This window comes from Trifolium pratense, linkage group LG2 (assembly GCF_020283565.1).
Source record: "Trifolium pratense cultivar HEN17-A07 linkage group LG2, ARS_RC_1.1, whole genome shotgun sequence".
Classification (NCBI taxonomy): domain Eukaryota; kingdom Viridiplantae; phylum Streptophyta; class Magnoliopsida; order Fabales; family Fabaceae; genus Trifolium; species Trifolium pratense.
In genome coordinates this window covers 52,141,669-52,169,592 of record NC_060060.1, presented here as the reverse complement: position 1 = coordinate 52,169,592, position 27,924 = coordinate 52,141,669, and the positions used below count along the sequence as shown (strand labels likewise).

At 30.2% G+C, this 27,924-nt stretch overlaps 3 protein-coding genes and 1 pseudogene across 5 annotated transcripts; 1 reads left to right on the top strand and 3 right to left on the bottom strand.

Moving 5' to 3' along the window:
* Positions 1-3,931: 3,931 nt before the first annotated feature.
* On the bottom strand, positions 3,932-6,313 carry LOC123907669 (OVARIAN TUMOR DOMAIN-containing deubiquitinating enzyme 4-like). Of its 3 annotated transcripts, none has more exons than XM_045958026.1 (5): positions 6,084-6,313; positions 5,673-5,794; positions 4,914-4,954; positions 4,425-4,523; positions 3,932-4,270 (listed from the first exon to the last, which is right to left on the bottom strand). In XM_045958026.1, the coding sequence occupies exons 1-5, from the start codon at positions 6,109-6,111 to the stop codon at positions 4,144-4,146; spliced, it is 417 nt and encodes a 138-aa protein (XP_045813982.1). In that variant the 5' UTR covers positions 6,112-6,313; the 3' UTR covers positions 3,932-4,143. The 3 variants fall into 3 exon arrangements, with proteins under 3 accessions (XP_045813982.1, XP_045813983.1, XP_045813981.1); XM_045958027.1 differs by having other exon boundaries at positions 3,932-4,284; positions 6,084-6,309; XM_045958025.1 differs by having other exon boundaries at positions 3,932-4,340; positions 6,084-6,307.
* Positions 6,314-7,172: 859 nt separating this feature from the next.
* Positions 7,173-11,958, bottom strand: LOC123907668 (U-box domain-containing protein 45-like). The gene is made up of 6 exons (XM_045958024.1): positions 11,660-11,958; positions 10,976-11,151; positions 10,454-10,639; positions 10,170-10,277; positions 8,800-9,962; positions 7,173-8,180 (listed from the first exon to the last, which is right to left on the bottom strand). Exons 2-6 carry the CDS (start codon positions 11,027-11,029, stop codon positions 7,385-7,387), a joined length of 2,307 nt encoding a protein of 768 aa, XP_045813980.1. The 5' UTR covers positions 11,030-11,151; positions 11,660-11,958; the 3' UTR covers positions 7,173-7,384.
* Positions 11,959-17,334: 5,376 nt separating this feature from the next.
* On the bottom strand, positions 17,335-18,947 carry LOC123910994 (annotated as a pseudogene).
* A 4,245-nt stretch (positions 18,948-23,192) lies between these two features.
* Positions 23,193-26,598, top strand: LOC123910995 (protein kish-like). The gene is made up of 6 exons (XM_045962307.1): positions 23,193-23,326; positions 23,640-23,698; positions 23,924-24,030; positions 24,557-24,591; positions 25,366-25,456; positions 26,253-26,598. Exons 2-5 carry the CDS (start codon positions 23,696-23,698, stop codon positions 25,431-25,433), a joined length of 213 nt encoding a protein of 70 aa, XP_045818263.1. The 5' UTR covers positions 23,193-23,326; positions 23,640-23,695; the 3' UTR covers positions 25,434-25,456; positions 26,253-26,598.
* Positions 26,599-27,924: the final 1,326 nt, after the last annotated feature.

Here is a 27,924-nt window from a genome sequence, read left to right as displayed (position 1 = left end):
TTATTTTAAAATATATTTTATAGAATAAATGAGTAAATTATTTTCTTATTTTATCCTGCTGATAACTCAACTCAAATTCAAGATAAGAAGAAAAAAAAAAACTAACGAATATGCTTGAACCTAAAACATTGAAGCAAGAATTGGGAAAGATACACTGATTATTATTTATTTATTTTTTTGTAAAAGCGTGAATGATGATACACTAATTAAGAAATGTAGATATTGTTGTTTTTTGTATTAATGAAAAATATTTTACTTTAAAAAATATCTTTCATTAATTCCATTCATAAATGGTATGAGAAAGGTAGTAAAAAAAAAATGGTATGAGAACGGAATATTATAAGAATTTAGGAAAGAAAAACCAATATTTAGTTGATAAATAGTAATTGACGCTGGATTTGGTAGGAGGACTAATATTCGATCTCCCGCAATAACGATTAAGAGGAGTTGGAATCACTTGATTGTTAGAACTGACACCAAATTAGATTAGGTGGTTAAGTGAACCGAATATTATGGTGAAAAAAATTTAGGAAAGAACCAGAGTCCCAGATAAAATGTGTTATGTTTGTTGTTAAAAATTAAAATGATTTTCCTATCAAAAAAATAAATTAAAATGATTTATATTGTGGAAAGATCCTTTACTCTATCTTGTATTATCTTCATCATAAAGTACAAGTCATTTTAATTATTTCACACAAATTAAAAAATATAATTAATAATTAATTTTGTATGAAAAAGAAAAAATATGAGTTATTTTATAAAATTATCGTTTTTTTTTTGTGAAGTAGCTTAGTCCCAGTGATTAGAAAATTCACTCTTAAAGTAAATAAGTGTGGTGAGACAAAGTTAGAACTCCAACTCCTGCATATAATACAACGTCCTTATGCACTAAGCTAAGCTCACGAGAACTATAAAATTTCCTTTATTAATCTTATTAAAAAGACACATTAAAGAATTTTTAAAAAAAAGTAATAAATTAGTTAAAAGTATAATAGAAAAAAAAATATATAACATTAATATTTTATTGATATCATAAAACATTTATAATTTGGGACAAAATATTTTCTTAAATTGACTTATAACTTAGGATGAAGAGTATATTACAGTATTGATTATTTTTTATGTTAACCCTTTCGAGTTTTAGGTGAAGGGACCCTAGTAATTTAGAGTTCGACTACGAGGTTAGTAAAATCTGATTAAAAAATTGTTTCATCCAGAAATCGAATTCGGATTCTTCTGAACGATTCATCATTTGGTGAAGCTCATTAACCACTTGAGTCCAATATCTTATTTAGAGAGTATTAATTTCGAACTAAAAAAGAAAAACATGTCGGTCATAAACACATTAATAAGAGTTCAACGGGTACGTTTAGAATACATAATTGATATTGAATGACAGTGTAAAATATTTTACACTGCTTGAGTATATTCTATTTTCTCTTTTAGTTACATTTTTTTCTTTTTCAGGTTTTTTATATTTCAAAAAGAAAAAAAAAAGTTTCGTAAAAAAAAAAAGAAAAAGTTTTCATGATTGATTTTAACATTTAGATAGTAAGTTTATTTCGTTAGTTTAGTTTATATAAAAAAAATGCATCAACTTTTTTTCTCTCACTAAAACAGAGTATGAATGAGAGTGCAATCTACAAATATTATTTGAATTTTCCTTTAAAAAAAATATTATTTGAATTTGAGGTAAATTCTAATATGAACCACTTCTTCAAGTGATCCACCGTAGACAAGTGATCAATACTATTGTAACGGATAAGAATTTTACAAAACTCACCGTTGGATTGAAAGTTTATATCCTATAAATCATTCATAAAAAATTTAAAAAACATTTGATATATTATTAAGGCTCATTAAGATTAACGAACTCATAAACCGTTAATGGACCACTTATGAATGTGGTCCACCGTAACATAACATTCAATTATTATTTTTTGTACATAGCATAGCATTGAATTTGAATATACAAAATTACTAACTTTCTTTTTTCACAAAAAACTGAAATTACTACTAGAAAACATAAATTTAGATATAGGTATTATTTTTTTTCTTAAGAAACTTAACAGCAAATATTACGCATATTAAACACCAAGAAGAAATATATTGTGAGTTCAAGCTCACTCTAACCCATCAAATATCACTTCACTCTTTTATCATTTGAGATTTAATTACAATATTAAATACTTCTCCATCCCAAATCTTTAGTCTTTTTAGTTTTTTAATTTTGTCTCAAAACTTTAGTCCTTTTAAGAAACCAATACACATTTAGTGATACTTTAACATTTGTACCCTTACAAAAGTTAAAGTATTAATTAAATATATTTTCTCTTTCTTAATAAAGTAAGCGTAAAAATGATTTTACTTATCATTTCTTAATCTCCGTTTAAGAGGAGTGCTAGCAACACACTCTTTAACAAACACACTCTAACACACTCTTTTCTATTGGTTAAAATTTATATGGGTCCCATAAAAGTTATATGGGTCCATATTTTTTTAAGGGACTCATGTGAATTTCAACCAATAAAAGATAGTGTGTTGGAGTGTGTTTGTTAAGAGAGTGTGTTGCTAGCATTATTCCTCCGTTTAAAACTCCAAAAAAACTAAAGTTTTGGGACGGAGGGTGTATCTCTTCACACTTTTATCGAATAGTTTAGTGATTAAAATTTCAGTTTTTAATATGGATAAGTAGGAGTCCCAACTCTTTTATCAAGTATTACATACAATGTTACTATTATTAGTACAACCATGCACACATAGATATAGATTCTATATAAAAAAACTTTTTTTTTGGTACATAAAAAACTTTTTATTTTTTTTTTATCTCCAACCTATTATAATACCTAGTTTTGGTTGCGAATGGTCGAATTTTGGTTTGACCATAACCCTAATCACAAACCATCCATATATCAATGTCTCATGGACTCGTTTTGCATTTTTTTCAAACCATACCGCCCAAACTTTACACAATTAGATTAAATTTAAAAGCTTAGCGCATAGAAACACTATTGTCCGCTTTTAAGGTAGATAAGTGGATGTCCGGAGTTTGAACTTCGGTTCATGCATACATAATGTAATGTTCTTATTAACTGAGTTAAATTTACGAAAAAAAATATTTTTATCATTAAATAAAAAATAATATAGATAATAAAGGTTTTATAATACTAGCAAGTAGCAACCCTCACTCTTATATGGAAAAACATTGAACCATATAAAAATGTTGTTAAATGTAGATGAACTTTATATTACTAGCAGCAACTTTGGGAAATATTTTTGTTAGATGTCAGCATTATAGATATTTCCTATGCAAACACTTTCCTCCAAATCCAAGGTCAATTTACCATCATATATTAATCCGGATTTGGCCTGCACATCATTTTAGCTCAAAGCAAAGTTGTAGAAAATGAAAAATATACAATCCTCGATTTAAGCTTTGACAATGTCTCATTCTTTCTTTAGTAGATTATACTGAAAAATGTTCCACATGGCTAACAAAATTTAGCCAGTACGTACACTTTCATCATTTTCTGCTTCTTTGCTCATTTTTCAGGTGAACTATGACCGTTTAATTATTAAAGAAAAGAAACTAACTTATTTATGGTACTTTATTATTATTTGAATGAAGACAGCAAAGAAAAAAATGACTATGTCAGTCAAAGCAAGCAGAAGTCCGAGTCTTTTTTACTTTTTTAAATTAAGATATCTTCCGCATAGACTAATCTCTCAGAGGTCGAACGTTAGACCAAATGATTAAGACACTCAAGTATTCAAGTGCCCGAAACTGTTTTTATTTTATTTTTCGTTACACTTGTTTTATCTATTAATTAATAGACCTATGCTGTTTTATTTTACTAAAAAAGATAATTTATATTTAAGATAATAGCACATGAACGAAAAGTAGAAAGACAATAAGTTGCACCGTTAAATCTTTCTGTATAGAAAAAAATATGATTAATAAAACATTTTCCTTCTGAACAGAAATTCAGAATTTCCTATGTTTTGGTACTATGAGTCTATGACATCATAAGAAGTGTTACTAGGTTACAATAAATTGCGGCGTTACCATGAGTTTAGTATACGCGATTTAGTGTGTACTGTATTTGAATGTTATAAACTTCAAGTACTGAGTTCGATTTCTACTCATAAAAACAAAGTTACAACATTAGGACTGCGCGTTATGCGTATGATATCATGTCGAACACTTGAATACATCATAGTGGCCAAATCCATCATAAATGACTCTAATAGGCTTCTCCTTCCCATACTCCTGACCATATTCAGCTATAATTTTAAGGTTATTTGAATTTGTATCATGCATAATCACAGTTATAGGCATCCTAAAACCATAAGATAAATCATGATTAAAAAAATAATGAATATTTGTCACATATGAATGTTTTGCAAATGAAAATTGACTTAACTGTAAAACATGTGATGACATGAGAAGTTCAGGTTCTCCACCCCATGCTTGAGACTTTCTCATTTGTACGGTATAGGTGTTAAAGTCGCCTTCAAGAAACCTATGCAATATTGATTAGATACATCAAATATTTTATGAACAGCAGCTGGTAACAAGAGAAAAATAAAACCGAAAATTGCAAACAATGAACACAATCGTTTAATTACGTAGTTTGGCAAAGTGTGTCTATGTCTACGACTCTCTCCCACCGCCCCTTGCCCGCCTTATGTGTCTATAAGCCATGTCAAGAGTGTAGTGAGTATTTTATGTACTTTTATACAACGAGATTAGTTTGCTACCTAACATCACTAACCTCAAATTTCTTACAATGAACCAAAACTTGCTTGCATCATAATAACTGAATATAGTCACAAACTCAGTCTCATTACTTATACTATTACTTGTCGTAAATGTGTAATCGAAACTTTTTCCTTCAAGATAATTAACTTACCACTCAGTGTCTGCTCTCCTCTTGATGAATTCATCCACAACCTGCAAATAATAATGTTATCCCATGATACTTATAAAAATGCGTCAAAATTTTAAAAAAGTAACATATAATTAGGAATTATATATATAGTTACATGTAGAATTGAGAATAATTTGATGCACTGTTTGTGTAAAACTTTTTACGATGTCAATCGATCACAAATCATCATTTGTATGATTTTAAAGTTAGTTATGAGAAAAGTAAAAAAAAAAGTTAATGATCAAACGATTATAACTAACTTGCAATCTAAAAACTCTTTACACTGTGCATATATAATATATATGAATTCAATTTTATATATTTGAGGTCTAAAGTATGCTCTATTAGCACAAATGTTGCTTATTGTCCATACCATAGAACAGCTTACAATGCATACTTTCAACAATAAGTATGCCAAAGTAGAAACTCTTAGAACTGAGAGTTGAGTTTAACTTAATCCTACAAAACCGACTTGTCCGGTGAGGATTCCCCTCACTTATAAACATACATTCAATCCATTTCGCAACTGATGTGAGACTTCTTAACACACACCCTTGTGCTCAGCACTATTGGGCTTGGGGCGTAGATAAACATGGGGGATGGCCCGACCAGAAAAATAAACATATAATTCAAGCAGGACCCTATTAAACATATATTCAGGTCAACTCACATCCGATGTGAGAGTTCTTAACGGAAACTATTAATTTGATGAAAAATAAAAACAACTAGTCTGTGAATTACTTTGGCTCTTAGTTCATCTGCAAGTTCTTTTTGCCTGGTGAGACTTGGAGGTGGGTCACCTGTTCTGAGGCAGGCACCATAGACCACAGATCTAAACATACATCTGCCATCTCCTGGTATTCCTAAAATAATAAATAAACATTCCAAAATTATATAGAATCAGAAAATTATAAGCTGCAAGACAAGTGCATATTTTTCAAGTCCTTTCCATTTGAAATTGGATGCATAGGTTTATAACCATGCAGTTGCTACTTACTATATACTACTACTAATAAATCTAATCTAATAAGTTTTGATTTAACAAAACTGTGCTTTTACCAGAAATTTAATCCAAATCAAGCACTTAAATATTTAAGTTATTCAAGCAGAATAATAATCATAAAGAAGTAAAATGAAACAATCAAGACATACGAATTATGGGAAGGTTGCTACGAAGCATCACTTGAACCGCGAAACTAAAGCCAAATCAAACACAGCATAAGTTAAGAAGAAGTAGAAGAAGAATAACTTGTGTGTTGCTCTTTCTTTTGAGCCATAATTCATTTAGAATATTTATTACTTTTAAGTCATAAATAGATTCTTAAGAACTTCATAATTTTGAAGTAAAAAAACTATTAGTATTGGTTTATTTATCACATAAAAGAGGAACACTTTTAGATTTGCTATATATCCTGCATCACACTTCCTTCAAACTTTTCTAATGCTTTCCATCTTTTAGTCGAATCGGATGCTTATTTTTCTGAGTCTTTTCTTTTTAGCCTTTCATTGTGTCAACTTTATAATCTGTTTCATAAATCAATGGAACATATGTAAGTGATTTTTACTGAGACTTTTGGTGTAACTTTATTATGGTTAATTGCTTGAGTAGACAAATTTAGTTCAAAGAATAGACAAGACATGTAATGAGAGGACGATGAACCAAATTTATGGGACCCCAGGCAGGTAGAACAAATTCTGGAAAGACAGCTATATAGTATTCCAAAATGTGATGAATGAATATTAGAATCTTACCATTTCATCCTGATAAGGAATTGGTTCTTTCATCTTTGTTCTCTGTGCCAAATAGTTGTAATTTTGGACTTTATGTTCACTCCTCTCTTTTATTCCAATAACATTCATGCCACAAATAGTGTTCCATAAATATTGAAGCAATATTGTTTGTCATCTATTTCCAATCATCTTTTTACTATGATTTTGAGTAATTTTAACTAGTATATACTATATAGTTATATATTTAAGTTGTTACAATAATTTTTATAATCATTTTACATCCCAAATCTATCAAACTCAACTATGTTGATAGAACCTCCCTTTTACAAGCTAATTTTGTAATATGAACCTCCCTCGACCATGAGGCATAATTAACGCTTACCTCAACCTTCATAATAAACTAAATATAACAAAACTCCTGTACAACTCAGATGGTAAGGTTGCACCAACATTTGATATGTTAAGATGCAAGCTTGAACCATAATTCCCCATTTCTCAACACTTTGTGTGTGCAAATTTCGCCACTAAGCTCTTTGAAACAAAAAATAAATCTGACTAAAAGAATCCATAGATTACACATGCCTGTACAACTCTTCGATTTGGAATCCAAAAAATAAGCAGCGATTTACATGAGAACATGAGTGACAGGATGATAAAAAAGGAAGGCCCCCAGAAGGGTTAAGAACCAAACAGAGATTTACATCGAACCTAAAAGGCTAAAACTAGCACTGGTAAACAGAATAGCTCTTGCTTTTCCATAGAAAACTTAAAGCTTTCCCCACTCTTCTTCTAGATATTGATTTACTTAGCGGTTTCGCTTCTGGAGAAGGCATGGACAAATCACCAGCTTCAGGTGAGCAGTATTGAGTCTTAGCAGGTGAATTGTCTCGTTGTCGCTGCTCTCGAAAGAGCATCAACAGCTTTTGAGCTTTCTCTCTTCCTCTTGAGGTTCCATTTACCGATATTGACACCAATGCAGGTATAGCCCCTTCTTGCAAGACCATCTCACAACATTTCTCACTCCTGTTACATAATATTAGGAGACAAGACACAGCTTGTTCCTGCTCTAATGATTCACCGGTATCAAGTATAGAAGCCAACGTGGTTATCACTTCAGGATTCAAGATCATTTCATCTCTTCCTACCTGAGAAACCGCCAAATTAACCAAAACAGCTATGCTTTTTTCTGACCACATGCAATCAGTTTGGCCAACAAGAAGGGATTGTAGGCCATTGATGATGCCAGAAGAAATAAGGTTTGAAACATTCGAGGACACAGTAGAAATATTATAGAGTGCATGAAGGGCATCCATCTTGCACTGGACTTCTGTCTTAGGTTGAAGCATCTGGATCAGGAACTTCACAGCCTGACTCGCGCCAATCACTGGCTTGGCTTCTTCGAGGCAAGAAAGATTCAGATACAGGGCGGTTGCACAACTGTATGAACTGGTGCTTGAAATCATTACCATTTCCTCCAACAATGATAAGATTCCTGCTGATATCATAAGTTCCTTATTTCTGTTAAAGAAAAAGAGATTGAGTTTATGTTAATGAATTGCACAAAAGAAAAGAAAGAAGCAAGAACAGGAGAAATAACACGGTAACCATTATGCTAATTCAGAAAGAATTATTTATTGGAACTTAACACTATTATTTCTTAAAAAAATCTTCAGTCCAGTTTGAACATCCTAATTCCTAACTAAAAGTTGCAATTCAACAGTGACAGTATTAATTTTCACTGCATTTTACTATGCTTGTCTTCTCTGCATTTTTTACCTTTAAGCACTTTTCTGCAAGTTATTTTACAAATGAAGTTTAGACAAACTGTAGTTACGATACCATTGTCTTTTTCTGAAATATACGGGGTCAGTCAAGAACAGCAGTAGCTGATATATGCTAAGGTTCTTTAAGAACTAGAGGGTGTCAATTTTCAAATAACGATATCTTCAATTGTCAATTTTCATATAACAGTATCTTCAATTTTGAAGGTGATCAGGCTGAGATTGTCTTTTTATTATAATTAGATAACAAAGTGATCAAGGTGTCAATTTTCAAATAACGGTAAGTGTTTTAAATTTGTGATAATATAAAAAGCAGATTCACATTACTGTTCAAATCTAGGAACATTAATTCTTACCTGTTGTTATTCACAGCCAGGTTGAACAGAGCCATAGCTCCATTTTCCCGAGCCTTCACATGCCCTTCACGCACAGCTGATTGCAGGAACTGAAAAAGTGCTTCAACAAATCCATTAGCCCCCATAAAAATCCTGGCTTCCTCATCGTCCCGCAGCAACAGCCTCAACCTCTCTACTACTTTACACTTTTTCTTCCAATTGTTCCCTTCAGTCAATACTTTCAGAAAACTAAGATACTGCTCACTGTCTTCCTCTTCTTGTGTAGACAAAGTTTCAGTTACATTTCCCTCAGTTTTCTCTAAGATAACATTCTCTTCGAGAGGAACAACTTTGACACCCTTCATTTTGCAAGAGTTGACACTGTTTACAGATCTTGAATTTGTGGATTCAGAATCTGATAATGCCAATCTCCAGTAATTAAAATCAAGAGATTCGGGAGGACCTTCGGGAATAGGAATTCCATTCTGTTCACACCAACTAGCTACAAGACCCTTGACACAGTAATTAGGAGTCAAAGAAAGATGTGTGAGTTTCTGTTGAGTCTTTGGGCAGGTGTTGTGCCCATCATTGAACCATTTTTCTATACAAGCTTTTTCATATGTCTGTCCAGAAGCAATTATAACAGGATCACTCATAAGTTGCAGAGAGATTGGACACCTTAATTCTTCTGGTGGAAGGGGCATTTGTCCCGATTTCTTATTGTTCGGCTTAAAATTAAAGGAACTAAGTTTTGACATCTGTCTATCAAAGGCTTGACAATGACCAGCAGGAACACCATCCTCGAGGGGTCTCTGAACGGTGGGAGAACAAGGTTGAGAACCTTGAGAATCATTATCATCAGAGAACTCACTTCTAAATAACTTGGAGTATTTCCTCATAAGGTGTAATAGATATGCAATAATTGATTCCTTCCTCTTGTCTTCCTCGGCCCGAGCCCTTTCAATGAGTTTTTTTAGAGCTCTTCTTTCAGTGAGAGCTGCTCTGGAAGACGTGATTCCAAGTTTAGTAGCAGCCATATGAAAACACTCAAGTTCACTACTGTCATTAGAGTTGTTAAACTTTCTATCCTGCTGAAGCAATGCAATTAAATCATCCCCAACTTGTTTCTCTGATGGATCAAGCGCAAACACCATACCAGAAATTTCGTTCACAATTTCATCAATCTGAACAGAGAAAAATAAAATCAAACTCTGAGTTCAGAATATTGCAAACAAGGTGGCACTCAATTATTTTGGAATGAATAAATGAAGCACATAAAATCGGTTCCCCGTGCTCATATATCGAAAAGGAAATTAGCAAGGCTGACATAGATACAGCCAATTCAAATGCGGAAAGAGAAACTATAAAACCATATTGTTGAAAGTTATCACCTGACATGCAATTGATTGGGAAACAATATCTTCTACCAGCTTAAGACTATCTACAATAGCACACTTGGCCTTCTCAAATTTTACAAGAACGGAATCTCCAGTTATAGCCTGCATCATAAGTGAAGTCATATTTAATATACTTTAAAATGTATTTCAGCTTAAATAACCGCACACAAACCAACAGAAGTAAAAAAAATGAAAGAGTTGTTATGGTAAATTAAATAGGACTTATATACTAAGGGACAATTCATAAAATATAAGTAAAAAAACTATAATGATCATACCAAGTAAAGTTTACTAGACTCTGTGCAGTGCTGAAGTACGTTCTTCGCCTTCTCTAAGGCTACATGCAGTGAACATAATGCTTGAATTCCAGATTTGCTCCGAGGCCTAGCTGCTTCTAAAGAAGGAAATATTGACAATATTTTACAATATATTGCAGAAAGACTTCTGCACATTTCTGCATGTAACTGTATAGGAAAAGATATATATTAGTTAGATTATAAGATAATATATTACGGCAACCAATCAGAAAATTACTCAAATAAAATGTCCAACAAAATATATACTCTATTTTATTTTGTTAGGCATGTAATTCAAATCATTTTCTTAAAATCTTTAAAAAATAAAAAAAAAAAACTAAAAAACTCATTTAAGCAAGTTAACTCCTTATCCTTAATTTACACATTTGCACAAGGATTTAATCACTTTGGTTTTCTAACTACCCTCATCGACAAATTAACAACTATCATTGCTAATACGATCCCAAAACATCTTTTGCAATAATTAAAGATGAATCATTATACCTTGGCATCACTTGCTGCAAAGAAACTTTCCTCGACCTCAGAAACATCCATCATTCACATCCACTGTGTAAAACTTGGAGCTAAATAATCTCAACTTTATCCAGCATTAACCATAATCAAAAGTCCGAAAGAAATAAACTTATCATACTTTGAGATGCTAAAAAAACTGCTTCAACCTGTTTAGAATAAATAAAAAAAACTTCATTAGCTCATACCATTGCTACATCTAAACATTTACATTTTAAATTTTATCAACACTACAAAAGTAACATAATTAAGTGATTTAAACATCTTTATAAAAATCAAATCTCATGATATCTTACTTCAAGAAAAACTGATTAACCAATAAACAACCAACATTTTTTGTTTAGTGTTTTCATCATTTCCTCTCTCAATTCAAATAGACCAAATTAATGCTTAAAAAGAAAGAAAATGATTTCTTAAAATGACATAAAAGTTTCATAATAGACCGTTTAAACCAAAGATTACAGAAATCAAATTGAACATTTTCCATTGATGTTGATAAAAACAAGTTCAGAAGAAACAAAATTGACCAATACATTTAGATAATTAATACCATAATTTCCAGCTAAGACATTGAATTAAACAATATGATGATTAATATTATATCTTTGATTCAGATTGAAAATTGAAAGGTAATTAGGGTTTTGAAGGAAGGTTTACCGGCTCAAAAAAAGAGAGAATAATCAGAATCATATGATAATGAATATTGAGGCAATGAGAATGAGAATTGGTTATGGTGTGATATTATTGTTGGATCTATGAGGAATACAGAGACAGAGAAGCATTGAGGTTTGAACAGAACAGAGCGAAATATTGGGAAGACAGAGAGGACGAAGGAAGAAGGGAGAGGAAAGAAAAAAAATACAGATTTGGTTACTACCACTCCCTTCTTCGTTGTGATGTTTTTGGTGTAAAATCTAAATAACTACTAGTACAATATTATAATGATTTTTCTCTTCAAAAAATATTATGAGAAAAAAAAATATATGCACACAGTGTAAAATTTTTACGGCGTAAACCAATATCAATCATGTTTTCTGCCATATCACCTTACTAAACCATATTTTTTTAATATAATGTATAATTAATTTACACTGACGGTGCGTAATCTTTAAACTCAAATATTATATGAATTTTTATTTTTATTAATTAGATTTTTTGAATTGGATCATAAATAATAAATAAATAACTCAAAAAATTAGCAGAGATATTTTTCGAGTCAAATATATAGGACTGTATAGAGTGCAAATCGAATTCAAACTCGAGATTTTTTTCCACCATCATTATCCGATCCACGAGATCATCTAATCTGATTTAAATGAGGGTTAATTCTGACATCAAGTGTAGTTTATCATCTCAGTTCTGGCTCGAGATTTCTAATTAAGTTAAAAAAATTCGTTTACCATTTCATTGTTATTTGATGGACTTTATTTTTATTTTTTAGTGTAAATCAGATATCTTTTATATGCGACTGTAACGACTAATCTCGATTTACTTTTGTTACAACTAATCCTCGAATTTTGTATGAATTTTGTATGAATTAGATATCTTGATTAAGTTTGTACCAAAAAAAAATATCTTGATTAAGTTAAGAAAATAATTTGCGTCATTTCAAGTTCTTGAGTAGATTTTATTATATCATCGAGATTCTTGGGTGGATTTTAATATGAATTTTATTATGATTTATGAAAGGGTTTATGGTAATTAATTGTGTTTATTATTGAAAATTAAAACTAAGTGAGGGACAAACTATGAATTTTTAAGAATGAAATTAATGATTTGTAAAATCGCTTTCTTTCTCCCGGATCACCGGCCGACAGTTGCCGACTTCCTTGTTTGTCGCTTAGTGGACCTGTAATAAATTATTATAGTTGCCTCCTGACAAACTTGTCCTTTTCATTTTTTTTTCTTTTTTTATTTATTTATTTTTTTGAAGGAACTTTTTTTATTTATTTAAAATTTAGTAAAATCTATAAATAATAGATCGATAATTTTTTACACAAAATAATAGATTATCTAGAGGTCTCTAGAAGCGGAATGCCAATCGACACAGGTAGCCAGATTGAGTTCAGCTGTTTTTTTTTACGATACTGACGAATGAAAGAATGAATGAATCAGATGAGCTCCGATCTGGACTCTCATTGGTCAAACAGACGGGCCAAGAGATGATAAAAGGACACCATTGTAAATTTTATGATAAAAAAAAAATTTATGATAAAAATCATTGTAAATTTTATGATAAAAAAAAATCATTGTAAATTTTATGATAAAAAAAAAAATTATATATTTTTTTAAAATCTACAAATAACACATTTTTTTATACAAAACAATATATCATTCCAAGGGTTATGCTAATGAGTCAGTAAAGAAACAAAAATAATATTAAATTTTATAATGAAAGAAAAATATTATTTTTATATTGTTTAAAAATTTACTATACAAGTTCTAAAATAATTTGTTGTGTTTGATTTCGTGCTAAAAAGCACTAATTAACTTTTTTTTTATTCCTAATGGTAAGAAATTCGGTTATGAGTTCTATATATAACGGAAATTTGTGTAGAAGAGAAAATCGTATTGTGTGTTAAAAAAAAATCAACAGAAATTAATTACTGTTAAACAATTATAAATTTTTTACATCTATTTAAAAAAAATTATTCTCTCCATTTTTAAATATACGTAAAAAATCGGTCAAAAAAAATTAACATATTTAATGTTAGAACTGACCATCGAATTAGGTAATCCAGTGAATCCGATAACGAAATAAAAAATTTAGATAAAATATATCACTTTTTTATTTTTTATTTAGAAAAAAGTTAAGGACACATGTTAATGATTCAAAAATGAAAATATTTTATTATAATTAGTGTATTTAATTCAAATATTTTTTATACGTATTTTTAGACGGGTAATAAGTAAAATATTAAAGGATCCACATATACTATTTTAAGATTCTTTTTGGCAATTAATTTAAGTAGGGGTACCATATTTATGTTATTTAAGTACAATCATAAATACTTGTGAAATGTTTAGAATCATACATTAATTCAGTCTTTTTTTATTTGGTAGAAACATTATTTCAGTATTTTATTATAACTTCTAGTGATTTTGTGGGTTAGAAAAGCATACGTATTTTGCAATCCAACGTGCTTGGTGGTGATGAATTGGACTATATATGGTCACATGGAAAAGCATGTGGGTTCATTAAAATTTAAGTAGATTCATGTGCTTTACCAAAAAAAAAAAAAAAGTAGATTCATGTGCTTGGAATATTAAACCTCATATTTTTTTTATAGAAATTCAATCTTATTTATATTGTTCTATTTTGTTACAAGATATTTTCATATACATTAATGCAAGATTTATCTTTCAATTTTGGGCTTTGGTAAGTAAGAGATATTCTTTTTTAATTATAAAGAAAATGAGTCTTTAAGTCCAAAAAAATTACAAAGTAACTAGCTAGTTTGAGAAACTAACCGCAATTGCTTCTGCTACTAACAAACTAATTTGAACCAAACACGACTCATAATACATTATAGTATTACCCAACTCACAATTTTTATGTGCAAAATCCGCACACTTGTTTATTTCACGAAATATATACATATCTGCACTTTCCAATTTAATTGAAGAAATATTCTTAAAACAATACTTTATATCTCAATTTTTCTATTTAAATCTCTACCAACTATTATTTAAAGATACATAATTTCACTAGAAACGTAGAGAAATTACAGCCAGAAGATATAAAACTTGAAGGGTCCCCAAAAAGCTTTAGCATGTGTTGGTACTTCACAAAAATCATACCACAAGTTTACCTAATCTTGCAAATTGGTGCATCACAAAAATCATGGCGGGAAGTGAGAAAAGTTAATTTACTGAACGTGTAAAAGCACTTTAATTTCATGTCTTTAGAATTATAAAATCACAATCCTCATTATGGAAACTAATTAAGGTAAAAACAAAATAAGCTAACACCACCAAAGCTAGATCTCAGATCCAGCTAGCATAAAGATTTTTATGCACCCTTAGAGGCATCTACACCACTTTGAGAAATTGATGTGTTGTTATAAAGAACTATATATGAACCAAGTCTAGGACCACATTTTGCTTAAATTTATTTATAACATCTTTGATCGTGTTTTGTTGGTGAATATTTATTGAAAAGGTTGAATTTCAACTATATGTAAGAATAATTTAATTATTATAATTAATTTATGGTAACTTGTTTCCTTCAAAAAAGAAAAAATTGGTAAAACAATGTACTCGTATAATATTCACGTAAAATAATGCAAGTGAATATTTATAGATATATGTAATTTGATAAAAATTGCTGACAAATGTCGTAAAATACTAGTTTTATCTTTAAGTAAAAAGTTTATCTATCATACTATCATCAAGAATAGGGAATGAACGGGGAAGAGATAAAATAGGACTTGGAGAAATATAGACTTTTTTTTACCAAAAGGATATATTTTTTACATTATTATATTATAATATATGTAAATCAATTTAAAACAATACAATTCTACTAAATAATTACATATTTTTAATAAAAATATTTATTTATAACATAATATAAAAATAATGTGAATATTTAACATAAATATGAACTTTAACATAAGTTTAGTAATAATTTTATTTATAATTTTCATTAGTCAATATTAAAATCTTTGAAATTTTTTTAATTCAAATTATATGATATTTTATAATTGATCAATTTATTTTTAGTAAAAATACGGGTAACAGGTACGGGTATGAGTACCTAGGTACCCATAGTATATGGAGACGGTGGCAAAAGTTGTTACTCACACGGGTATGACGATGAGTACGGGTATTTTTTCAATCCGCGAATATGAGTATGGGTACTATAGTATCCTACCCATATACCCTACTCATTGTCATCCCTAAATTATCATGTAAAAAATAAACCCTTTTGGTAAAAAAGTCAGAAATATATCATTTAAATATGGTGTTATGTAAGAATCATATATTTCAAAATTCTTATATGTGTTAACTTATAAAATAAACATTATATATTTATGGGTAATCAACCCCTTCTTTTCTTTCTTCCAAAAAGAAAGTCAAATAATTTAAAAATTCGGTTGAAACATAAAACTTTTATTTGATTAACAATTGTTCGAGCTCAAATATAGCTACATATATTATATACGATTGTGTATAAAACGTTTGATTAACAATATTTTTCTTCTTTATGTAAAAAAAAAAAAACAATATTTTTCTTTTTAATAACGATTGATTAATAATTTAACAAGTAAGTATAATTTTTAGGTAAAATAATATTTTCAGTAAAGTAAAGAGTAATAATGATCAATGAGTACAACAAAGACGAGAGATATTTTCCAATCTATGAAATTTGAGGCTTGTATTGAAGGACGTTGGTAGGGGAGGGGTAGAGACTTACAGTATGTTTAGTTTTTTATTGTGTTGAACAGTCAAATTGATCTTTCTAATGGCATTCAATGTATCCACATAGTCGTACGGAAAATAGGAAGATTCAACATAGTAAATTAGTAATTACTAGTACTAATTATTAGGTTCTTTCTATCATTGAAAATAATGTGGGCCCGGAAATTGTCCATGTTGTTGTGTTTAAAACCGCTAATATCAGCTGACCTTTGTTGACTCCGGCGGTAATCATAGTTTTAGTACCCCACGGGCCACGGCGTCCGTAATTTTAGGACGTGTCTCTCATTGACGGTGCAATTTGAAGCTTAATTAAGCTGTAGTAGTAGTAGTAAAAGATTTCACTTCTCTAGAATTAGATTGGATTGCGCGCACTTTACAAGTTTAAAATTTAAATATAGAAAAATAGAACTAGAAAAATAGACTCTAATAATTATGATGACAAATTTTTACAGTAATATGCACCAATGATTTTCTTTCATTTTAGCAATAAAGCATGATTTTTAAATGAATGAACAAACATGTTATATTGGAAAATTGAGATGACTAATTCGGATAGAGTGTTTAACATAGTAAGCGTTTCAAGTTACAATGCGATGAAAAGTTATGTAAGTTTGTATATGAATGGTGATTTCTTCATAAGACAATATGATAAACTTTAAAAATTGACAAATGCTAACCGTGTTTCGGGACACTTTTTAAAACCTATCTCAAATAGTAATAATATTTTATAAGTACTACTAGAACATCGACCCGTGCGGTGCACGAGTCTAATTAGCTGTAAGATATGTAATTATAAATTACGATATGATAATTGCAATAATATAATATGAAATTTTTTGAGTAACATTAAACGAAAGTTCAACAATAATTTTGGATAAATATTCATACAAAGAAAATTATGTTATATTACGGAAGACTTCCTTGTAGACCACATTCGAAGTCTTAGTTGTATCTTCACCGTCGTCATCGATGATCAATATTTTTAATCATTTTCTAGAAGTAACTCTTGAAATTGCAACATACAACTGACCATGTGAAAACACTGGCGACGAAAGATATATCCCAACATGCTTTAAAGATTGTCCCTGACTCTTATTAATAGTCATCTTAAAAGAAATCATTATAGGAAATTGTCTCCGTTAAAATTTAAAAGAAATTCTCACGTCAGATGTGTCAGAGAAAATCTAGGTATGAAAACCTGATCACCAATATTACTTCCTGAAATAATTTTTCCTTCAAGAGCACGTTTTCTCAATCTCGTAATAGTCAGTCTTGTTCCATTGCATAATCCTAATTTTTTATTCAAATTCCTTAATAGCATAACTCGAACTCCAACTTTAAGTCTTAACTTGTGATTTGGAAGTCCCGACGTAGAAATCGTGTTCAAAAATTCGGGAGTATGAACATCATCCACTGTTTGACCGTCTACATTTTGTGTGAGTGGAGTATCATAACTCAAATATGTTTTTTCTTCACCAGGAATTAAATCCAACATATAATCATTTATTGTGTCGACTATTGAATTTTTAGGAGCTAGTATAGCTCTATTTTGGAAATACGTTATATCGTTCATGTTTTGTAAAATTTGGGGATAAGTGCTTTCAACGATAGAGGCAAGAGGATCATCTGAATTTGGAATCAATAAATCTGATGGAATGTCAAGTTCCAAATCATCGTCGTTGTCATCTTCAATTTCTCCATCGCCAACACCCAAAACCCATTCAGAAAACAATCTTCTTTGTTCAACGTCTACACTCGAAGCACCACCGAGAATCCTCATGTTTTTACTCAATGTTAAAACTTCACAAAAATTCCAAAGAACCGAAAAATTAATAGTAGCATGAACAACTTCTGGTCTTGTACCTTTGGGTATTACTGGTAGAATTTGTCTAAAATCTCCGCCAAAAATAACAACTTTTCCACCGAAGGGAATGTGTTTATTTTTTTCATCAATAGACTTGAGAATATCTTTTAAAGTTCGATCAACAGCTTCGAAACATTGTTTGTGCATCATTGGTGCTTCATCCCATATAATGAGCTTTGTTTTTTGTATTAATAGCACCAAAGGGGTTTTAGGAACTATGGTACATGTTGAAAACTCGTCAACATATACATGAATAGAAAACCTTGAATATGTTGTTCTACCGTCAGGTAAAAGCAATGCAGCGTTCCCACTTGAGGCAACTGTTAAAACTATCTCACCTTTTGAGCGTAATGCGGCTGACATGACCCTCAAGATAAATGTCTTCCTTGTACCGCCATAACCCTAAAGAAAAAACACACCAGGTTTGTTTTCGTTAACTCTTGTCATGATTGTGTCATATACTTTACGTTGCTCCGAAGTCATAGTTGACATCAATCTAACATGTTCCTCAGCTAATGATTGTCTGTTATAATTCAATTTGTCGTGTATTAAACTATTTTGTATATCATGAACTAATGATGTGGCTGCTCTAGGCATTGGAGGATAATCTTTTAAACTATTCCCACAACTATGTAACATCATCTCAATATCTGCTAGTGCATATTGTATCAATTGATCACCTCAGTTAATATTAAATCTGCAATGTTAAAATCAAAATAATGAATGTGATTAGTGACATGACTAAGGTTGTGTTTGGTTGTATTGCAAAAAAAAATTTGATTTAACATAATTGAGTTTGATAATAACTTTCCAAATCACACGTTATAATAACTTTCCAAATCTCACATGATAATTATTCTCTAAATTTATGATCCGGTAGAAAAAAAATCTTTGATCAGGAAAGACATAAAAATATTTCGTGATGAATAATATAGTCAACAATAATTTTGATATGATATACTTTTAAAACTGATGGTGCTTATCAATTATTGCACATAATTTTAATTATAATTGATATATTTGCCATAGTGGTTGGAAATATTGTCTTGTACTGAAGGGTTATAGGTTCGAATCCTTGTCAAGACAAAATTGTATTATTTTTTAATAAAAATTGCAAGATAAAATGGAGGGAAAATATGGAAAACAAATTAGGATTTATAGTTTGTTTGTGTATACAAGCTTATAATATAAAAGATATGCATATATTCTACGAGCTTTCTTAGGGCAACTTTATTAAATCAGTAGTAATAATAATATAATATTTTTATGATTAACCACCTGAATAGTTAGGGGACAATCTTTGTATACACTTCCACCGGACTCCAAACATAGCACACATAATTTTTTACTCGAAATCATATCATCTTGAAGTACTCCTCTTGTAAAAACTTATGTATTACTAGCTCCGTTGTTTTTTACATGTAGTTTTAGAAAAAAATATTTGTTTCAAATTACTTATCGTCTTGATAATTTAAGGTTATATTTTGTCTATTATACCCATATGTAAATTCTAAATATTTAGAAGTAATTGTTGAAACCGTAAAAGATTTAATATATATTTGAAAAACTAAATAATTTTTTTTTGTACATAACATATTGATTTTTTTTTGTACATAATAGATTAAATTTATTGGAAAGAAAAAATGTGTGCAAAAAAATTGGTGAATTAAAATAAGGGTATAATAGGAAGGTTAGGTGCAAAAATACACTTTCTTAATTTATTATTATTTTTTTTCTAAAACGACAAGTAAAAAGAAACGGAGGGAGTATTAAACACGTTTTTGTTTAAGCAATTATTTCTTCCGAAAATCGTCATGAGTTTCCTTCAAAAAATTTGGCCAGTTTTTTTGTGATGTTGAGCCTCTAACTCTAAGCTCATCTGATTAAATAAAAAGGAAATGTTTTTAAATTTGAATTAAATGAAGGTCATATAATATTTATAAAAGAAATCATATTTTTCATATAATGTATTTGATTGATCTGGAAATATTTGTCATTGTTAGTGAACTTGAGGGAGGGGAGGCATGAAAGTGGCTTGAGTGGAATTTTCTTATGGACTAAAATGGATTTGAACCCAAAAAAAAAAAACCTCTTTGTAAGTATATGCAAAAACGTGTGATCATCCAACCACCAATTCTAAATTAAGGGATGATGAAGAAGAAGAAGAAAAAGTTGGTAATTTTTTTGTTTGTATACAACAGCCTAATTTATTAACTCAAATTATTGAGGAGAAACACCACAGGCATACAAAATTATAATATACTGCAAATAAGAAGGAATATAATCGATAGAAGTAATATGAAAAGAAGCAGAGTGTAATTCATTTTGAACAAGCATATGAATACAACTATTAGTCTCTCTTGGAGAAAAATAAATCGAACTCGTCTAATCTATACTATGAAGTAAAGTGTTCAGATTGTTATTTTAGGATAGATATTAGCCCCCACTTTTTTTTTTCTTTCAACCAAACTCAAATGAATGAAGTTTTTCTATTTGGAATCGTGTTAGGTAATTTCATTGAGAATGTTATAATTGATAATTGAGCCTAACTCAAACTTTATAAAACCGATTTTTAAAGTGAAAATTGTATTTGCTTATAAACTCATGTTCAAGTCATCTCGCGTCCAATGTGGGACTTCTTAACACACCTCTCACGTTAAATGCTATTGAGTTTAGTGCGTGAATATAAATGATGGGTGGTCTGATAGCGCAAACCTGATATCAGACAGCTAAACGGGTTTTGGAGAGACTTAGATACCATGTTAGAATTAGGAGTTGTGCCTAACTCAAACCTTACAAAATCGGTTTGTAAGGTAAGAATGACATTTTTCATGACCATATCAATATTTTTTAAATCGGAACGAACCGGCCAGTTCGACCAATTGAATTGAGAATCGGGTCAATCATCAGTTTGGACAACCCACTAAACTGCTAACCCAAGTAACAGGAAAAAAAAACCGATGAAATCGGTCAGACTCACACTAAATAAGAAAAAGTAAGAAATTTGAATTCAAACCCAGATTCCATATAGCTCTCAAATGAATGATGATTCAATTCAATCTTTTGCAAAAATAAAATTCAAATAATCATTGATATTTCATATTCAAAACAAGTTAGTTTTAATTCAAAACGAAATTGTCTCAAATGAATTATCTTTTTTTTTTTATGTTTGTTCTTATTAGGATAATTATATGTTATTATTAGAGCTGTCAAAGGGGCTGGCCCGGCCCGGCCTGGAGGGGCCCGGTCAAATAAAGTGGTCGGCCCAGTCCGGCCCGTTAACTTCATGGTCCGGCCCGCTTAGCCCGGTTCGATAAGCAAAAGCCTACATGGCCTGATGGGCCGGCCCACTAATTTTCATAGTTTTTTTTTTTGAAAAAAAAAACATTCTACTAAATTTATGTTATATTTCTCAGATAAATCTTCAAGAAGGTAATTCGTATCGCTATATTTTCTCACATAATCTCCCAAACAACAATATCTTCCTCTTTATCCTCATCAAACAAACAAACAAATCTCTAACAAATAATCTCATTATAAAATCTCATTATAATCCAATAAGTTTTTTGTCATATTATTATTATTATTACTACAAAAAAAAATTCCAAGTTTTATATCTTTCATTCATCCATTGTAATTTAAGTAAAAAAAATAAATAAATATAGAAAGAATATAAAATAAATACAATAAAAAGATGATAGGCTTATAATAAACATATTCCAAGTTTTATATTTTTCGTTGTAATTGCACAAAAAAAATTTAAAAAGATGATATGCTTAAAAATAGGAATAAAACAGATTATAGATAGGAACAAAACACAAATAATAACAATAAAACAACAAAAATAATAAAAAAAAATTTATATATGAATTTATGCATAAAAATAGGACCAAAATATAATAATAAAAAGATTATAAAATTTTTTTAAATAATTTTTTTAATTCTTTAAGGGGCCGGCCCAAAAGCCTGTGGGCCGGCCCATGAAAAAGTCTGACCCGATAAGACCCGGTCCCCCTTTTTATGAAGTCCGGCCCGTGTAAAAGGATAGGGCTAATGGGCCGGCCAGATAACCCGGCCCTTTTTGACAGCTCTAGTTATTATCTTTTTTGTCTTTGTTATTATTATTTTTTCGATGTTTATTTAAATATTGTTTACATCGCTTTTTATAAGTTTGTTATTTTAAGATAATTATCTTTTAAAAATCAAGTCTCTACATCTTCTATATCGAGGATACAATTTTTTTTTGTGGACTTTTCAGTTTTCATAATACCAACAATACCCTTTTTTTGCCGCAAAAATATTTTATTAACAAACTCGTCATAACATAAAACTTTGTTTTTTTTTTTGAGCAGCAAAAATCTTTTAATAACAAAGTTACTATAACATAAGTCATGCTTCTTTTTTTTAGGCTTGATTAGTAAAATAGTTCCTTAAAGACATTTTTGGTTTCACATTGGTCCCTTAAAGAAAAAAATATATGAATAGGTCCCTTAAAGAAAAAAAAGGTCTGAATAGGTCCCTTAAAGATATATCCATTAATCAGTTTGGTCCTATTCAGACCTTTTTTTAGGGACCAAACTGATTAACGAAGATGTCTTTAAGGGACCTATTTGGACCTTTTTTTCTTTAAGTGACTTATTCAGACCTTTTTTCTTTAAGGGACCAATCTGAAACCAAAAATGTCTTTAAGAACCATATTACTAGTTAAACCTTTTTTTTTATATATAAATTTACATAATAAACAAGACAGTAATAATAATTTTTATTTAAAAAATAATTCCATAAGCATTTTATTTATATAAATATGTACTATTAAATATCAAAACTTTTATGTACCAACAAAAAAAAAATCAAAACTTTTATTATTTATATAAATTTTTAAGGAAAAAAAAATCTGAAAATAATTAAGTTGATAGTCTTTGAAAATTTCGACTTAATACTCAAGAGTGGTGTGGAGAGAGGGGGAAGAGAAGAGAGAGTAACGAACAACGATACTTCCAACCGAAGCTTCATTCTTTTCTTAAGATTGATTTCAGGTTAATTTCTTCTTTTTTCTCTAATCCCCTTTTTATTAAGATCAATTTATACATAGATCTATTCTGAATCCATGTTATTCCAATTTCGTATTCATTCTTAATAATAATCTCATAACACTTTTAGGTATTAATGATTTTTTAGGGTACAAACTTTAATTGCCTTTTTATCATTGATTTCAATTTCAATTGAGATACTGCAAGTATAATTTTCAGACTTTTCATTGTTTCTACATGCAATTCGTTGGTTACTTTAATTATTGCATCTTGTTATGGATCATATTTCTAATGTGATTGTTAATTGCATGTTTTGTAGACTCAAAGGGTGGTAAAAAGAAGGTGAAGAGTTGTAAATTCTAAGAATTTGTTAATATGGTGAGGAAACTGTAAATTACTAAATTCTTAGTCTTTTTTGTATGTGTGTTTGGAATCGCGGTGGGTTTGGCGAAATCACAGTGGAATTGTTGAAGCTATGAACTGTAGCTTTTGCAAAATTATGGTGGTTTGCTGTGATTCTGTCAAAGTCACTGTGAATTCAAACAAGCACGTAGTTTATAAAGTGTTCGATTCTTTTGACATTCGTTTGGTATTTGGTTTCAGTCTGCACTTTTCAATTTCCATTCATTTCTTACCGTCATACTTTTGGGAATATGTGCTTGCACTTACTTCAAGATGCAATTTCCAGCAATCCTTGAACAAAGAACTGGGTATATATATATATACTATACTTATATCTCTATATTGCTTTCCGTGTACTCTATAATAGCATGTATCAAAATGCTGTAAACTGTAATGTCTTTTGGTTTCTGCCTTTATTTCCCTTAAACCTTTCTCTTGTTTGGGTTTTTTTTTTTGTTTTCCCAACTGGGTTAAAGACTGTGGAGGGCTTACTAGTGTCATGTAACCCCTAAAAATCATCCCTTTATTAGTTTTTATGAACATTTTTATGATCTGTCAAATTTGAGGATTTTAAACATCTGTACTTAGGCAAAGAAAATCATTACTTAACCCTGCGTTCCTTTCCCCCACCCTTCCTGTTTTCTTTTCCAAGTGTTCCATAACATGGACATTTGAATTTTACATGTTCAATTAATAATATGAGGTCTTCTATACCCTAATTACTATTTTTGGACCATTTGATATGTACTTTGCACTAGTGTTTTCATTCTCCGTAACAGAATTTTAGAACTTGATGAACAAACAGAATTGATGACACGCATGTTTTCCTGACAGATTTCGTGGTTTCTTCTGGAAGGCGGCAAGAATAGGTAGATGTCTCCTATTTGATTTGCTACTGACTCAGTTATAATCTTTATGTCTATTTTTATATGCGCTTTTAAAATCTGTTTACTTTTTATTCAAGCATTGGAAAAAGATTGGAGTGGAAAGCAAGGGGTGAAAGGAGTCATAGTTTGGGTTCATGTTACCCTTGATGTTTTATTTTGCTCTCCTCTGTGATATCTTATGTGCCTTTTATCCATGTGATTGATGCCCTAATGACTTGTTATGATTATAGTTTTTGAGTTAATTTGGGTCAAACAAACAGCTGCATACTTCTCTTATAGCCTACACTACACCCCAATTGGCAATGGCAAAACTCAGGGATATATTAAGGTTGATGCTAACAGAAAAGGATGGATTATGGTCAAATCTTAATGTTTTTAATGAACTAAATCATGATTATATTATTTTCAATCTCAACCTTTTAGTTAATTTGGAATGTTCATCATTCTCATATAAGTCTGTTCTATATCCTTGTGAGCTTCAAAATGATATGTTATGGTTGTTTTTGATATCACTTACTAGAATTCTAGGTTTGTTTTGTAGTCCTAGAATGTCATCGTCTTGCATTAAGTGCTGCACCAGCATGTTGGGATTTGTTGCGGAATAAATTGTCATTGTTAATTTATTATATTATTTTTTTATTAGTTAATAACGAAAATAAAATGCTACAAAGCAAGCGAGAACAAAAATATATTTCATGAGTTGTGGAACCTGTCGGAGATATTATCTTGACCATGTTTGTATGGTTACTTACACAGGTGAGCGTTTAAGTCCGTGGGTAGCTATGGGTTGTTTCATGATGGGTGTTTCAATAATCTTCTTCTAAGCTTCATTTTCGTCTACTCAATAGTAAGTTCTCTCTTCTTTATCTAATCACACTGAGTAGATTGTCTCTTCTTTATCTAATCATACTGATAAAGTAAACAAATTGTTAAGAAATAAACGTGCTTAATTAGTATTTGTTCCATAAAATATTAAAAAAAAGTTTCTAAACCATATATGGGCGCCACACCTTTCAGTGGAGATCTATTGATTTGTACGCATGAATTCTTCTGCACAGATGTTCAGAAGTTGAACTGTTTGTAATTCCCAAATGTGATATGGGAACTTACTGACAGATGCAAATTGTTCAATACATTGAATCAGTTATGTGAAACATTTTTGGTCAAAGCATTAAGCATGTATATATTTTGCTATCAGCACAAATGAAGCCCTGAATGGATGTTCATTTGATGCTTACGAGAAGCTTACCGTTAGCTTCAATTTGCTTTTAAGACTTCCATCAAGGAAATGGATAGCTTTCCTAGAATGCTCTTCCAAAGTGAAGACTTGTGGTCTTCTTTTGTAGAAATTTCATGTCCTGGTTTTCTCTTCCTCCATCAAGGAAATGGATAGCTTTCCTAGAATGCTCTACTCTTTTAATCCGGACAGAATTGTTGATTGTAGTAGCATATTTCTGAGTACGGGGATGTTGGGGACCTTGGGTAGGAAAAGTAAAGCCCATAAGTAGAATAAGCTAATTTGCGGATGGAAAGTAAGTGTAGCATTCTCACATTCCCCGCCACCTGTAATTAGCCCTCATTTTCTTATAAAGTTACACATGGTAATAGTCATAACTAATAAATTAGAAATTTTATCTTTGCAGGGGCATCTGTTCTATGTTCTACTTCAGTTTTGTTTGCTACATGGTCTGCAGATCTACAGTATGATAGTTTGTAACTAAAATTATTTCGTTGGAGCCCCCAAAACTTGGTTGTTTAGCACTTTTTTAGTGTAGCAGCTTGCATCCGGTTAACCGATTTTTCTCTAGATAACTTTATGCAACTTTTCTGACACTGCAATTGTATTTGTAGAATATGCTCGCCCTTTCCTTAGGAAGTAGGTTGAATTTTTTCTGTTCATCTCTTCTGCATACTTTGTTCGAAGGAATTCATATAGCTACTCTTTACACTCCTAAATTTTTGCAGTTTAAGCATTTTAACTTTGTTTCAAAATATAGTGTTTTACAAACACAGATATAATTGACATTTTTCTTCTAACTAAACTATACTCCAAGATATTCGGAGTAGATTAGATACACATGAAAATTTGTAATATTAAATGAGTATATGTTGGTACAATACACATCAAGTGATTTTTTAATTTATATGCAAACAACTTAAACTACGAAAGCGTTAAGAATGGGGAGTATTATATATTTGTGACTTGGGATCTTCAAGCTCGATTACTAAGCCCTTTCTCTCAAGTTATTTTCTCTCATGTCTTCAATGTAGTATTAATTTCACCATTGATTTTATTGCTCTTTTTATATTAAAAACTAATTTCACCCTTATATAAAAAAATAAAAAAAAACTCATTCCCCCCCTTTTTTTTTTTTGTCATGTCATTTCCCCTTGTTTTATTCAATGGTGAGATTGATTATAAGTTTATAACACATGAGAGACATGAGGAGAAAAAAAAACTTGAGAGGATCCATTTCCGCTAGTATCAACATCTTTCTCTTAATGCTAATAATTATAATTATTTATGAATCAATGGTGTCCAGGAGATTACTAACTCTAAATAATTAGTATTAGTATTTAGATTGAATAGACTACCTGGATTAATACAATTAGTGATTCCACTTGAATGATTTTCTGTTGGAAAACTTGAACAAAATGCAAGTGTAGTATATGTAGTATATGTTAAACGTCAAAAAACTATGTCCAATCTGTCCAATAGAAGTATAATAATTAATTGCTCAAAAAAAAAATCGAAGTATAATAATTAAAATTAAAACAAAAATTAATTGTCCAACCAAGTACGATTTTTTTTTTAAGGATATATATATATATATATATATATATATATATATATATATATATATATATATATATATATATAAAGGGAGATTCTATGGTGCATTTCTTTGCAGTCCTTTTTTTTTTACCAATATAATTCAATTTAATTCCCACATCAGCGCAACTCCATGGTGAGTTCTTTTTTTTAACAAACTTTTATTTATTGCATATGAGTCCCCCATCAAGTAAATATTCATTTACAAATTACAAATAAAAAAAATTATTTCAATTAAAAACAAATCACGCGTAAAAAAAAAAAAAAGGGTAAATAGTGTCATACCCCCCCTGCAAAATAGGCGAGTTTTGCGTTACCCCCTGCAAAATATTATTTTGAGATTACCCCCCTGCAATGTCAAGATTCCTTGCGTTACCCCCCTGGCTCAACAAGTGGGCATATGACATGGACGAATCTTGACGTGGCATGACACGTGGAAATTAATTTATTTTTTAATTAAAAAAAAATGAATTTTTTTTTTT

Excerpts from the sequence above, each read along its gene's own strand:
- LOC123907669 (XM_045958025.1), bottom strand. The coding sequence starts at position 6,111 with ATGCTTCGTAGCAACCTTCCCATAATTC. Across the intron at positions 5,795-6,083 it reads TAGCAACCTTCCCATAATTC|GAATACCAGGAGATGGCAGA; the intron begins GTATGTCTTGAT and ends TTATTATTTTAG. Across the intron at positions 4,524-4,913 it reads AGGAGAGCAGACACTGAGTG|GTTTCTTGAAGGCGACTTTA; the intron begins GTAAGTTAATTA and ends AATATTGCATAG.
- LOC123907668 (XM_045958024.1), bottom strand. The coding sequence starts at position 11,029 with ATGATGGATGTTTCTGAGGTCGAGGAAAGTTTCTTTGCAGCAAGTGAT. Across the intron at positions 10,278-10,453 it reads AGTCTAGTAAACTTTACTTG|GCTATAACTGGAGATTCCGT; the intron begins GTATGATCATTA and ends CTTATGATGCAG. Across the intron at positions 8,181-8,799 it reads CTGGCTGTGAATAACAACAG|AAATAAGGAACTTATGATAT; the intron begins GTAAGAATTAAT and ends TTTCTTTAACAG.
- LOC123910995 (XM_045962307.1), top strand. Across the intron at positions 24,031-24,556 it reads ATCCTTGAACAAAGAACTGG|ATTTCGTGGTTTCTTCTGGA; the intron begins GTATATATATAT and ends TTTTCCTGACAG. Across the intron at positions 24,592-25,365 it reads CTGGAAGGCGGCAAGAATAG|GTGAGCGTTTAAGTCCGTGG; the intron begins GTAGATGTCTCC and ends TTACTTACACAG.